Genomic DNA, 15,093 nt, shown 5'->3' on the forward strand with positions numbered 1-15,093 from the left:
ATGTGCTAGTATATCTGTGTCCTAGCATATCTGTGTGCTAGTATATCTGTGTGCTAGTATATCTGTGTCCTAGTATATCTGTGTGCTAGTATATCTGTGTGCTAGTATCTATGTATCCTAGTATATCTGTGTGCTAGTATTTCTGTGTGCTAGTATATCTGTGTAGTAGTATATCTGTGTGCTAGTACATCTGTGTGTGCTGGAGTGTCTGTGTGCTAGTACATCTGTGTAGTAGTATATCTGTGTGCTAGTACATCTGTGTGTGCTGGAGTGTCTGTGTGCTAGTATCTCTGTGTGCTAGTATCTCTGTGTGCTAGTATCTCTGTGTAGTAGTATATCTGTGTGCTAGTATTTCTGTGTGCTAGTATATCTGTGTACTAGTACATCTGTGTGTGCTGGAGTGCCTGTGTGCTAGAGTATCACTGTGCTAAATTATGTCTGTGCGATAGTACATCTGTTCTATAGTTCCAATATGTTATAGTATCTATGCTAGAGTATCTCTGTTATAGTATCTATGCTAGAGTATCTCTGGTATAGTATCTATGCTAGAGTATCTCTGTTATAGTATCTATGCTAGAGTATCTCTGTTATAGTATCTATGCTAGAGTATCTCTGTTATAGTATCTATGCTAGAGTATCTCTGGTATAGTATCTATGCTAGAGTATCTCTGTTATAGTATCTATGCTAGACTATCTCTGTTATAGTATCTATGCTAGAGTATCTCTGTTATAGTATCTATGCTAGAGTATCTCTGTTATGGTATCTATGCTAGAGTATCTCTGGTATAGTATCTATGCTAGAGTATCTCTGTTATAGTATCTATGCTAGAGTATCTCTGTTATAGTATCTATGCTAGAGTATCTCTGTTATAGTATCTATGCTAGAGTATCTCTGTTATAGTATCTATGCTAGAGTATCTCTGGTATAGTATCTATGCTAGAGTATCTCTGTTATAGTATCTATGCTAGAGTATCTCTGGTATAGTATCTATGCTAGAGTATCTCTGTTATAGTATCTATGCTAGAGTATCTCTGTTATAGTATCTATGGTAGAGTATCTCTGGTATAGTATCTATGCTAGAGTATCTCTGGTATAGTATCTATGCTAGAGTATCTCTGTTATAGTATCTATGCTAGAGTATCTCTGGTATAGTATCTATGCTAGAGTATCTCTGTTATAGTATCTATGCTAGAGTATCTCTGGTATAGTATCTATGCTAGAGTATCTCTGTTATAGTATCTATGCTAGACTATCTCTGTTATAGTATCTATGCTAGAGTATCTCTGTTATAGTATCTATGCTAGACTATCTCTGTTATAGTATCTATGTGCTACAGTATCTTTCTTCTATGCATTTACTAACAGTTCCCATTGTTTCTCTCTTTTTGCAGAGCAATGCGTCTGGTCCTGTGGAGAGCCAGTGGATTTCACAGTGATTCCCGTCCACCACTCGGATATACAGAGTTGAAGTTTTGACACAAGCTCATCTAAGCAGGGTGTCTGCCTGGGGGTTGACGCTCCCTCCACCGTCCCTCCTCCCCCCTCCTCCACCAACACCACCGCTGGCTCCTCCACCGCTGGCTCCTCAGTCCGAGCAGAGCTGCTCCACTGCATCTTTAATAGACGTCTCTCAAAGCATTGCCTTCCATGGTTTCTGCCCTGCTCCAGACCCTATCATCTTACATCGTGAAGATTTGCAAAGGAATGTTTACAAAGAAATTGGCGAATCCCACAAAGAAGAAAGAGAGTAGCGACAATAAAGAGCCCAAATTGACCACCACTGATTTGCGTGACCAAGGTAACCTGACGACGACACTCTCCACCACTCTGAAAACCACAGTGAAAAAAATCAGCAAATGCTCTTCGGCGCGTAACATCTCTCTTGAATTAGACGACGGAAAAAACGACTGCTCATCTCTCTCACCGACTTTCAGTTACCGTGTAGCGATAGCGAACGGACTCCCGAAAAACGCTCTTCTGCTGAACAATAATGAGAGTATCTTCCAGGAGATCCTCTCCATCAATAGCGAATACTCTGACTCCCTGAGCGAGGCCAAACCTGTGCGTAGATTCGATGAGCAGAAATCTCACACCATGCCAGTGAGACGGAACAGGAAGAGCCTCATTAGTCTGGCGCCCTCCGATGGCAGCTCAGAGGGCGAGAGGGTGGAGCGCTCAAGTCTGCACACTCTCCGACTTGGCGCGCTACGCAAGCTGAGGAAATGGAAAAAGAGTCAGGAGTGCGTGTCTTCGGATTCCGAGGTGAGCAACTGGAGGAAGACCCTGGGTATCCGGAGCAAGTCCCTGGACCGGGCTGGGCGACAGCAGAAGTCGACCTCTGCCTTAGAAGCCGGCTCCAGCTCTACAGGCTGCATCAACCAAACCCAGGATGTGATGGAGATGATCTTTAAGGAGCTGCAGGGCATCAGCCAGATCGAAACAGAGCTTTCAGAGCTCAGGGGACATGTCAACGCCCTGAAAAACTCCATCGATGAGATCTCCTCCAGTGTGGAGGTGGTGCAGACCGAGATCGAACAACTGCGTACTGGCTTCGTCCAGTCTCGGAGAGAGACGCGAGACATCCACGACTACATCAAGCAGGTCAGCCACCAGGCCAACAAGGCCAGTCTGAGGTTCATAAACGTCCCTGAGGAGAAGCTGGAGAAAACTGAGAGTCTCATCTATCTTATTCTAAAGGACAAAATGGGATTTGCTGAAGCACATAAAACACTTAAAATAGAGCTAGCCCATCGGTTAGGGCAGCAAAGAGAATGTTCCAATGCAAAACCTAGGCCTATTATTGTAATATTCTCAACCCCCTCAGATAGAGATTTAGTTTTGAAAAAATGCTACAAATTGAAGGGGACTGGTATATCTGTATCCACGGATAGCTTAACGACTCATGACGTGAAGGAAAAGAAAGATAAAGGAGCAATGTCCTCTTCTCAAACCTACGAGAGCATGGACATTAAGGTCTCAGCCAAGGACAAAGCTGAGAGTGATGACTGGGACTCTATGGACAGTGACAAGGAGCTAGATGAACTAAACAGGAACAAATATGCAATGGTGGTGTCTAAGCCTGTTCACAAACATAAAGCAGATAAAAAGAGGCACGGTCACCATGAGCACGGTAGCCGGTCTGCGGATGAGGCTGGCTACTCTGCCTCAGTTCACTATGCTGATGACTCCTATGATGAGTCTGACAAAGCCTCCAAACCCTACTATGGTGACCTCACCCCCGGCTGGCTCTCTCAGAGCGACTACTCCACCCCCAAGCTCAGCCGCTCTGAGTCTGACTGCTCCAAGCTCTGCCAGTCCTACTCTGAAGACTTCTCAGAAAGCCAGTACTTCAGCCGGCCCAATGGCAGCTCTCTACTATCCTCCTCAGACCAGGAGCTGTGGCAGAGGAAGCAGGAGGACATGGCGTCATCGTGGTACGCCAGCCAGACCCTCAGCCAGGAGAACCCTCCGTACGCTGAGCCCAACGAGGCCGAGACCACCGAGACCATCGACAGTGGGGTGAGCAATGGGTTGGTCTGCATGTCTGGGGATAGGAGCCATTACAGCGGCTCACAGCTGTCTCTGCAGGGAGACCTCTCCCCATGGAAGGACTGGCCTCACCTGGAGCAGGGAGCAGACTCCGGGCTGGACGCTTCCACAGAGCAGAACCTGGTGTCTGAGGTCAGCAGCCCCTTTGACCCAGCTGCCATCCCTGGCTTCCCTGAGAACATCACCAAGTGTCAGGAGGTGGACCTGGCATTTGAAGGGGAGGAGACTTTCATGTTGGATATGGTGGAAAGCACCCTATTGGACACCGCCCCGCTGGAGATCACCCGACTGGAGAGTGCCCGGCTGGGTAGTGCTCCCCCCACTACTCTTTATACAGCCCCTATCGTAGCGAAAGAACCTGTTGTAACCCCGCCTGTCCATAAGCCTAAAGCTAAAGAGACTGCTAAAACGCTTCCTAAAGAAACTTCTAAAGCAGCTCCTAAAGCTAAAACACCTCCTAAAGAGTTAGCTAAAACTGTTCCTAAAGAGGTTGCTAAGACTATTCCTAAAGAGGTTGCTAAAACACCTCCTAAAGAGTTAGCTAAAACTGTTCCTAAAGAGGTTGCTAAAACTATTCCTAAAGAGGTTGCTAAGCCTATTCCTAAAGAGGTTGCTAAAACTATTCCTAAAGAGGCTGCTAACACTATTTATAAAGTGACATCTAAACCGGCAAAAGAGGTTGCTAAATCAATTGCTGAAGAGGCTGCTAAAACTATTAAACTAAGAGAAACAGCCAAAATGATTCCTAAAGAGAAAGTTAAAACACCTCCGAAAGAAATTGTTAAAGTTATTCATACAGAGGCTCCTAAAACTCCTCTGAAAGACACTCCCATAACAAGCCCAAAAGAAACTCCCAAAACAAGTCCGAAAAACACTCCCAAAACAAGTCCAAAAGAGGCTGTGAAAATACTTCCCAACAACACTCCTAAAACAAGTCCAAAAGAGGCTGTGAAAACACCTTCCAGAGACACTAAAACTCGTCCAAAAGAGACACCTAAAATGGTTCCTAAAGGGGCATCTAACACGCTTCCTAAAATGGCAGCTAAAGAAGCCCCTGAACTATCCACCCAAACATTCCCTGAGCTTGATGTCAAACACAGCTTCCAACCGAGCCAGACCAAGTCATCCACCATGTACCGTAGCCAGAGCGAGATCCGGTCCGAGAAAGTTGTAGAGGAGGTGCCCAAGTCCTGGAGCAGCCGCCTCAGCATCGACCTCACAGACAAAGCTCCGTCCTTCAGCTTTGGGTTCGGCTCCACCCTGAAGAAGGCAAAATCAGCCCTGGAGGTGGTGTGGAAGTCAGGCCCTCCACCTAGTGCCGCACCCCCGGAGCCACCCCCAGACTCAGGCTCCTTCATGGGCCGCTTCCGCACACTGTCCACCTCCACGGCCAACGACTCCAGCACCACCATCGACTCAGACGTCTACACAGATTCCTTCGTCTACAAGGCTGAAGATGAAGATGAGGCTGCCGCTGGTTACCAGCTGGAGGACAACGAGACCGCCTATGTCGGGGTGATGGAGCAGGTCCTGGCCAACCTGGAGAACCGGTCCAACGCCAACGACACAGAAGAGACAGAGGAGTTTGAAGAGCCCATACTGGATTATGATCCTGATGCCTCTCAGGATTATGTCTCTGAAGACTATGAGGCTACCACCCAGGATTACGAGGACTCTGAGGAAGTTGAGGCCACCCAGGAGGCTGCAGTCGTTCTGGAGTATGACTGTAGTTTGGACGAGCAATACGACGAGGAGTACAGTGAGGATTACATTGATGATGCAATGACGGGGGACACGGCAGAGGACACCGCAGAGTATGAGGCCATGGTGGAGTATGTTGAGGTGGAGGAGCCTGACGAGGAGGAAGAAGAGGAGGAGGAAGAGGAGTTAATGGAGGACATGGAAGAGGGGGATGAGATGGAGGAGACCTCCGAAGCGTCTGCGTCGGAGAGGACGGAAAACCTAGAGGATGAGAACAAAAACATCCCGGAGAAGGAGGAGATGCCTGCAGAGGCTCCGCCCAAAAAGCGCATCCGTCCTACATTTAAGGAGGCTGCGCTGAGGGCCTACAGGAAGCAGATGGACGAGCTGCAGCAGCAGATCCTGGCTGGAGGTAGCTACACCTTCTCTTTACTACATTTTACCTCACTTTACTACACTACACTTTACTTCACTTTACTACACTTTACTACACATGACAACCTGATCTGGTTCGCACTGTATAACCAAATGCTATGGTAGTTGTCATGCCAAGTTTGACCATTGGATCTGGCAAGACAGCACAAACAGATCTGGGACCAGGCTGCTACACTTTATCTTATCTCTTTACTCATCTTTGGCATTGTACCAGTGTAGTGCAGAAAGGGTTACACTATATTACTCAGAGTTTTACTCAGTTCATAAGGTCATAAGGTTCAAATTATGGTATGTATGTAATAACAAAGTCATTACATCATCCACTGTGGATATCAGTCATACAGTTAACAGTACAGTAACATGTAAAGTATGCACTATAAAATAGATATGTTTGTGTACTATCTGACTTTTATCCATGAGATTTGAACAAAGACATTTATCTGAGTTGAGATGTGGAATGATTCGTGTCAGTTGAACATGTCTTTGGTAGAGAATCCTTGAGGATCAGACTGAGGCCTGTAGTGGAATATGTATGCTCTGAGCTCCTGGAAACCCCCAGCGTCTGTTCCACTGGTGTTGGGATTTCAGGGACTTTTAGGTTGACTTTGACTGTTTGATTTGCTCCTGGCATCTTCTGGAATTGGTCATTGATTTTGTGCTTGATGCTAATATGAAGGGACGACTGTTTTCTTTGAAGGTGGGCAAGGTTAGTGTCAGGGTTAGAGGTATGTATAACATAATCCTTGTGGTGCAGCACTTTATAGCTGACTTAAACTGATGGATTTTTATTTTAGAATGCAAGGGTCTTTTTCAGTTGGAGAGTTGTCTGATTTTTGTGAGTATGTCTCTTCCTCATGAACATTTAATGGATCTAAAACGGTACAACACCCATGTTCCAGGGAACAATGCAATCAGATTAGCTCAGACTCGAACAACATGGATTCCATCCATTACCATCGACCATCAGGGATATTCAGACAATGAAAGCAAAAAAACGGACTGTTTCTGACAGCTTAGAAATATGAACTAAAAACTAAACCTCAAATTCAAGTGGTGTGTGTTTACCATGTCTGGAGCCACGTTATCCTTTCCATTTAATGAACCAGGTCTATTCTCCACATTAGCCTTTCCATTTAGTGAACTAGGTCTATTCTCCACATTAGCCTTTCCATTTAGTGAACTAGGTCTATTCTCCACATTACCCTTTCCATTTAGTGAACTAGGTCTATTCTCCACATTACCCTTTCCATTTAGTGAACTAGGTCTATTCTCCACATTAGCCTTTCCATTTAGTGAACTAGGTCTATTCTCCACATTACCCTTTCCATTCAGTGAACTAGGTCTATTCTCCACATTACCCTTTCCATTCAGTGAACTGGGTCTATTCTCCACATTACCCTTTCCATTCAGTGAACTAGGTCTATTCTCCACATTACCCTTTCCATTCAGTGAACTAGGTCTATTCTCCACATTAGCCTTTCCATTTAGTGAACTAGGTCTATTATCCACATTACCCTTTCCATTCAGTGAACTAGGTCTATTCTCCACATTACCCTTTCCATTCAGTGAACTAGGTCTATTCTCCACGTTACCCTTTCCATTTAGTGAACTAGGTCTATTCTCCACATTACCCTTTCCATTTAGTGAACTAGGTCTATTCTCCACATTACCCTTTCCATTCAGTGAACTAGGTCTATTCTCCACGTTACCCTTTCCATTTAGTGAACTAGGTCTATTCTCCACATTACCCTTTCCATTTAGTGAACTAGGTCTATTCTCCACATTACCCTTTCCATTTAGTGAACTAGGTCTATTCTCCACATTACCCTTTCCATTCAGTAAATTTGTCACGTTCCTGACCTGTTTTCCCTTGTTTTGTATTTATTTAGTATGGTCAGGGCGTGAGTTGGGTGGGTTGTCTATGTGTGATTTTCTATGTTGGGATTTTGTGTTCGGCCTGGTAGGATTCTCAATCAGAGGCAGCTGTCAATCGTTGTCCCTGATTGAGAATCATACTTAGGCAGCCTGGGTTTCACGTGTGTTTTGTGGGTGTTTGTCTACCGTGTTAGTGTTTTCACCACACGGTACTGTTTCGGTTTTCTGCACTTCGTTTATTGTTTTGTATTTCAGTGTTCAGTTTCGGTTTTAATAAATCATCATGAGCACGAACCATTCTGCATATTGGTCCGATCCTTCTCGCCTCTCCTCGTCCGATGAGGAGGACGAAATAGACAATCGTTACAGAACTAGGTGTATTCTCCACATTACCCATTCCATTCAGTGAACTAGGTCTATTCTTCACATTACCCTTTCCATTCAGTGAACTAGGTCCGTCAATGCTTTTAGTGGAAGTTTGACCCACTTTTAAGAGTTTGATAATAATGTCAAAATATGATTTGTCTTCCCCTTGGGATCTGCTGAATCAACCGGTATACCTTAGACTAAGGCTGGAATTTCATGAAACCTGCTGAAATTATATTATTATTTCGCTTAAAAATGCTCATTTTGATTAAAGTGAAAATTAGATTTGTTTTATTACACCTCAAAAAATGTGATTTAATGAATCTGATTTCACTTACTGGAATAATGCTTTTTTCTGCAGCTCAGGTTTACAGACAAAACCGCAAGCTTAATCAGACAAACATATGGCCAAAGAAAAATGATTTCTGGGTCAGTATGAGTGGTTATTATTGATTTAGTGAAGCAAACAATGAACTGTTTTAAGTGGAATGAAGAAAGGTTTTTAAATCAGAGCTATGGCGGGACCAGGGGAATAGCCTGTCTCTTGTTTAAAGTGAACAAGCTCTTGACCTACATGTGATAGGAGCTATAGTGCACGGCTACACTCACAGCACAGCATACACACACACACACACACACACACACACACACACACACACACACACACACACACACACACACACACACACACACACACACACACACACACACACACACACACACACACACACACACACACACACACACACACACACACACACACACACACAAACACAGCATGCACAGATACAGCAGTAAATCATGTACACAGTATATTGGATAAAGCAAACTCACACTAAATGAAATATACAGTATAGGCTAATGGATACAGCATACTCACACCTATATCTTAGGTAAGGTATGTAGGATACAACATACCCCTTTATTATAGACACATTATATTAAATATAAATACATACAGTACATATTTTCAAAGACTTTATCTTTTAGCAGGGGGTGTACTTTGCACTTTTCCTTGGTAATTGGTTTCATTACCAGGCAAGCTAAAGCAAACACACCTCAAGCATTGTAAAGTATTAGACGCTTGTATTTTACCCAGTTCAGATATGGCTACAGCTAATGCTGCTGCTATTGTTATTACTTGTTATTTTGTCATTGCTAGTTATTTTGCTATTGCTAGTTATTTTGCTATTGTTTATTCTATTGCTATTGCTAATTCTGTTTCTAGTTATATTGCTATTGCTACATCTATTTCTATTGGTAATTAAAATGTATTTTGCAATTGCTATAGCCTAATCTATTTTTATTTCTGCAGCTACTACTATACTGTACATGCATGAATACAGCTACAGCTACTTACAGCTACAGCTATTGCTACTAACACTGCTGTTGTTAGTGTTAGTGTTACAGCTGCCACTACTGTATTGCGATGCTAATTTGGGCTCCCAAGGGCATTCTCTAACCAGGTCAGCCTTGCTTAAAATATGTATATGAGTTTTGTATGGCAGTGTACTGTAGCCTCTTTCTACTACTACTGCTGCCATTGTTGGCTGCGGATGGTTTCTCCTGGGAGAGGCAGAGAAAGGCAGACCCTGGTCCTGGCACACTGTGCCACATTCTATAAGCGTCTATATATAAAAGCTGCAAATAAAGTGGCATTAAAAAGGAAAGCAGGAGAAGGAGTTGTGTTATGTTAATTGTTGTGATGCGGTCCTACTAACTCTGGGCCTAGATTGCTGTTCAAATACCAATACTCTCAGTTGACTGGCTCTGTGGCTCTGCCCTGGCTCCAGATCTGCAGTAGTCAGAAACAAACTGGCCAAAGGACAGTCAGGCAAATGCCAGATGTGTTGATCCATCTATAGCCAAGTGGACCAGTCTAAATTGGGTTTTTATGCACAGAATGATCATTATTTGGCTAATAATGGGGGCCTCAAGGTAAAAATGGTCTGGTATGTTTGGGTTTCTGGTCCCAGTCTGTCCCTGGCAGCAAACGTTCCAGTGGTTTAGGCTGTGGGAGGGATTATCAACAGGGATTCTGAGCTCACGTGGAGCGTCTTCCTCCCTCCTTGAGAATGGCTGTAGTTCTGAGTCCCTCTCTCTCCCTTCCTGGAAAAATGGCTGTATAGCTTTGACTCTGTCTTTCTCTCTCACTGGAAATGGCTGAGGCTTTGAGTCCGTCTCCCTGCCTCTGTCTGCCACAGCCACAACACAAGAGGAAGCATCCCAAATGCAATTGGACTCCTTTAGTGATGGTGTTACATGATGCAGAGAGTTTGAGTGCTACAGCCTATGGGAAACCATTGATTCTGGGCAGGCCCCACTTGAATTTTTAGTAGCTACAGATTTATGGACATAGCCACTACTTCTACCATGTACGACCACTCCACAGATCCTACAAGCATTCAGACTGACAGGGCGTACTAGACTACTGTTCATAACTAGCACTGGCATAACACAGTTTCTCTGGACCCCCTGCAAGATCAGAGTTGCCCCGTTATCTCATGTTAAACCTAACATTTCACAAAGCTATGCATGGTGTTGCATGGTATCACAATGCTGCCATTTTTGGACTGCTGGCTGGTGGAAATAATGTAATTACTTGTTCAGTAATTAAAGTTGGAAATTCTAACATTTCAGATTGTAAGATAAATGTTCGATGCCACAGCATACTAATCAGCTACCAATATAACTGTCCTGTATAGGCTACTTGAACCTGCAGGACATGAGCCGGCCTCGTGCTTTCTCCCAGCTTGGATAGAAAGTAGTTATGCGTAAAACCAGTCTATTAATGCCAAATAATACAGTCAATCACCCTCAAAACACTAGCTTACTAGGGATTGTTTCCTTATGCAGTGTACTGTCTATAGATATATACCATATTTAGCTGCTATTTATAAAAAATATTTTATACAAATTACACATAAAATAGCCTAACAATGAGGGAAAAAGAAGTCGACTTGAGGATAAATTCAGCCACTATTTATTGTTGAACTCAGCGGGTTTTGTCTGGCTAATAGTTTACACAAATGGGCTGCAATATTCAAGGTAAATTAAATTCAATCAAATTAAATCCAACTTGAAACACTCCCCTGATCTCCTGAAGTCCTCCTTATTTGTCTGCAAATGTTTTTATCATGGCCTGTACTGTTACGAATCCCGCCGAGGATGGTGCCTCTTCCCGTTCGGGCGGAGCTCGGTGGTTGTCGTCTCCGGTCTACTAGCTGCCACCGATCCCCTTTTCTGTTTTCATTTAGGTTTGTCTATTGGTTACACCTGTTTTGTGTTTAGGGGTATTTAAACCCAGTTGGCTCGCCGACTTCTGGTGCGGGCTTGTTTTTCTGTTTTTTGTGGTGGTGATTTATATAGTGGATTCTGTCCTAATTTATGTTGGACTGTATTTTTTGACGCGCCCTTTGTTGTGTGGTGTAGCCGTCTCATAGATTATTTCTGGTTGAACTAATAAATTCCACTTGCTCAGAACTACCCTGCTCTCTGCACCTGACTCCTTCATTTCACCATTGGAATTGTGACATGTACGTCCAGGTTGTGGACTGTTTTCCATACTGAGGATTGCCAACCTAGACAGTCTTTCCTGAGACATTTTTCATTATTCTGTATTTCCATTGTGCTGCACACAATTTAAACTTAGTCTTGAATGATGCATGCCAAGATATACCACAGATAAGGGATAGGTCATGCAGGTTCACTAGTGTGAATGAAATCGAAAACTGCTTTTTTTGTTCAAGCACTCAAGAACTGTTGTCTGCTAAAGATGATAATTTGTTTGCATCTGGCAATTTATTGAGTGTCCAGTATCCAGATGACCTGTCCCCAGAGCTTCCTATACAGTGAATCTCTTTTCATAACGTGTTGAGGCCGGCAATTAAGGATAATGAGAGGCTCAATTAAAGCTGTTGCAGAACTGCTGTATTTGAAGCACCACTCCCCCTGCAGTTTACCTGATGTTGCTATGGCAATCAAGCTGTTTTTACTATCCATGTAACTGTTACTACTGCGGAGAGATTGTTTTCTAAGCTAAAACTCATAAAGAACTACTAAGAAACATTAGGCTGTCGGTCTGAAATGAGCTTTTGAACACCTGAGTAAGCTCCACTCATTGCACTGGCACCGTCGTAGCCTTGACCACAACATTTGATCACCGATATCCCCTTATACTTGCAGTCAGTTAAATGCTTTCTTTTCAAGGCCTGAGACACTTTTTCAGTCACATTCCTGAAGCCCAAGAAACAAACACTTAGCTTCCTAGTACATATGGAAATTAAACAGTTGATGAATTACTTTTTGGAGGGTTACTGTCAAAATGACATCGATGGCAGGTGCAATGGTCCCCAGAGCTTGTGGAACCTCCTGCCTTGTGCGGGAGGTCCCACGAGGTGGTATCCGGTACGCCAGCGATAACTAATGCAATGGTGCACTGAATCTGTTTCATTGTTTATCATGGTTTCTGTAATATCATTATTATGTTAAATGTCTTCAGCGTGAGAACGTGTGATGAGTCATGAGAACTCTCTTCTCTCCCTCTTTTCTTTCTCTTCCTCTCTCTCACTTCCCTCCTCTCTCTATATTCTCCCCCCTCGCTCCCTTCTCTCTCTTCCTCTACTATTCTAGTTCCCCCCCTCTCACCCCTCTCGCTGTTACTTTTTGTAATTATTAGTGTGTTGGTATTGAGTCCCAGCCTCACAGACCCTGGTGAGAAGGGTCAGTAGGCCTACCTGGTTATATTGTCAGCCTGCACCAGACTATTCCGAAGTGTGGAATTGCACACTTCCCGTCATGGACACCCTCCAGCCAATTTTTAAGCCAATCCAATGCTTTTAAATCTATGACTGGAATTGTGTGGGTGTGGGGTGGAGAATTTGGCCAAAACCTAAGGCTCCTAATGGGAAGCGCTTCAGTACCCGATTATATTACTAACCTGAAGCCGGCTAGCTTCTGGTTATATTGTTAGCCTGAAGACGGCTAGATGCTGGTCATACTGTATTGTTACCAGGAAAGCTCTCTTCTGGTTATATTGTTTGCCTGCAGAAGGCTAGCTGCTGGTCGTACTGTATTGTTAGCCTGCAGAAGGCTAGCTGCTAGTTATACTGTTTTGTTAGCCTGCATCAAGGCTAGCTGCTGGTCATACTGTATTGTTAGCCTGCAGAAGGCTAGCTGCTAGTTAAACTGTATTGTTAGCCTTCAGAAGGCTAGCTGCTGGTCATACTGTATTGTTAGCTTGCAGAAGGCTAGCTGCTGGTCATACTGTATTGTTAGCCTGCATCAAGGCTAGCTGCTGGTCATACTGTATTGTCAGCCTGCATCAAGGCTAGCTATTGGTCATACTGTATTGTTAGCCTGCAGCGGAGGGTCAGTGCTTGTTGATGGTTAGCTTGCAGGCCTCCTAGTTAAACTGTTAGCTCGCAGCAGGCTAGCTGCTGGTCATACTGTATTGTTAGCCTGCAGAAGGCTAGCTGCTGGTCATACTGTATTGTTAGCCTGCAGGGGAGGGTCAGTGCTTGTTGATGGTTAGCTTGCAGGCCTCCTAGTTAAACTGTTAGCTCGCAGCAGGCTAGCTGCTTCACTGACTTTGGATCAATGCCCTCTGTGGCCATGCTCTGTTGTATTATAGTCTATTTATTCAACTGTGCGACCAAGACACTATCCACTTCATATTTGTAACACAGTCATACTTAGCATATTCATAATTTATACTGTATATCCTATTGTGTACATATCTGTTTTATTACTATGCATGCTACTTTACTCGAATTACTTGTTATTTTCTGTGACTTTTGATTGTTATTGATATTGTACTGCAATGTTGAGGCTAGTATGCACGCATTTCACTGTACCTTTTGTGCCTGCTGTAAACTGTGTATGTAACGAATACAATTAGAGGTGTTTGGAGGGGTCGTGCTTGGTGATGGTTAGCTTGCAGCTTGCTAGGCCTCCTAGTTAAACTGTTAGCTTGCAGCAGGCTAGTTCCTTCACTGACTTCGGATCAATGCCCTGTGTGACCATAAGTGTTCCTCTGCATCTGACTAGCTAGATTTACTGTTATCTCAATGAGGTTGCTGACAACATAACCAGCTTTCCTCTTAAAAATCGATTATGTTTTGTTTCCTTTCCAGTGATTTAAGTTGTTCTTTTTTATAACCTTTTAAAACTTCTTTGTATTACGTGTCTCAGTGGCATAGCTGGACCTTGCTAGAACTTACCCAGATTTGCCTTACCCAGATTTGCCAGATTTGCTGTGAGTGGCACCTAGATTTCCTGCATCTTAGCTGTACCTATGCTAGCTGTGCTATGTTTCCAGATTTGCTGCTAGACAAATTGTATTTTAGCTGTATCTAGATTTGCTACACCTAGTGTATCTTAGCTGTACCTGTATACTTGGCAGACCTGCATTAGTTTTTCCTATGTTACAGTAGCTGTACCTATCATAGTAGCTTCACTGATCTTAACATGGCTAAAGAGGTACATTGAGTCCAGTGTTGGGGCTAGCAGGTTGTTTGAAAATGTATTCTTTACATGTGCTGAAGAGATCAATGGAAGGCAGACCATAGGGGATAGTACAAGGATGCTGTCACTGGCACCCATTCAAAAAAGAGGATTTAACAAAGTGGATATTTGTCAAGTCTGTAATGATTTATATGTTCTAACAGGCCCACAATATGGTTAATCAAATCTGATTTGCATGCTGCATAATATTTAGAAATTTTCCTTTCAGGTTCAGAAAATAAATATGCTAAATCTCCCGTTTCGATAAACTAGCCATATAGAAATTGGTGGTGGTATTTGCAGTCATTTTTATATGTAATACAGTTGATTGGTGACAATGACATTAACATGTAATGGGGTTGACACACATACAAACATTGTATGCTCATTTTTACCAACATAGTGTTAAATACACTTAATTAAACAATAGCTTAAATGTATAGGCTTTGACTTTGATGGGCGGCAATGAGGAGATTTTTGATCTATCCCCCATGAGGGACAAGTGTGGGGTGTTTCCATGACATTTCCATAGTTATGTTTGAACTCTTTCCTGATCTATAGTTTCCTAGTGTGTTCAGAGTCTGGGGTTTCCTTGTACGGTGATGACAGAGGTCTCTCAGTGGCAGCTAGCGCTGACCTGCCTTCTGTAAACAATGCTAGTTC

At 43.4% G+C, this 15,093-nt stretch overlaps 1 protein-coding gene across 1 annotated transcript in view; it reads left to right on the forward strand.

The window, feature by feature from the left end:
• The first annotated feature begins 1,372 nt into the window (after positions 1-1,372).
• LOC129848149 (protein unc-13 homolog C-like) overlaps positions 1,373-15,093 on the forward strand; it is a 62,978-nt gene continuing 49,257 nt past the window's right edge. Inside the window, exon 1 of the mRNA XM_055915623.1 lies at positions 1,373-5,662. Coding sequence (XP_055771598.1) covers positions 1,648-5,662 — 4,015 coding nt within the window. The 5' untranslated portion in view covers positions 1,373-1,647. The remainder of the gene's footprint in view (positions 5,663-15,093) is intronic.

Source organism: Salvelinus fontinalis, unplaced genomic scaffold, assembly GCF_029448725.1.
Source record: "Salvelinus fontinalis isolate EN_2023a unplaced genomic scaffold, ASM2944872v1 scaffold_1016, whole genome shotgun sequence".
Lineage (NCBI taxonomy): Eukaryota > Metazoa > Chordata > Actinopteri > Salmoniformes > Salmonidae > Salvelinus > Salvelinus fontinalis.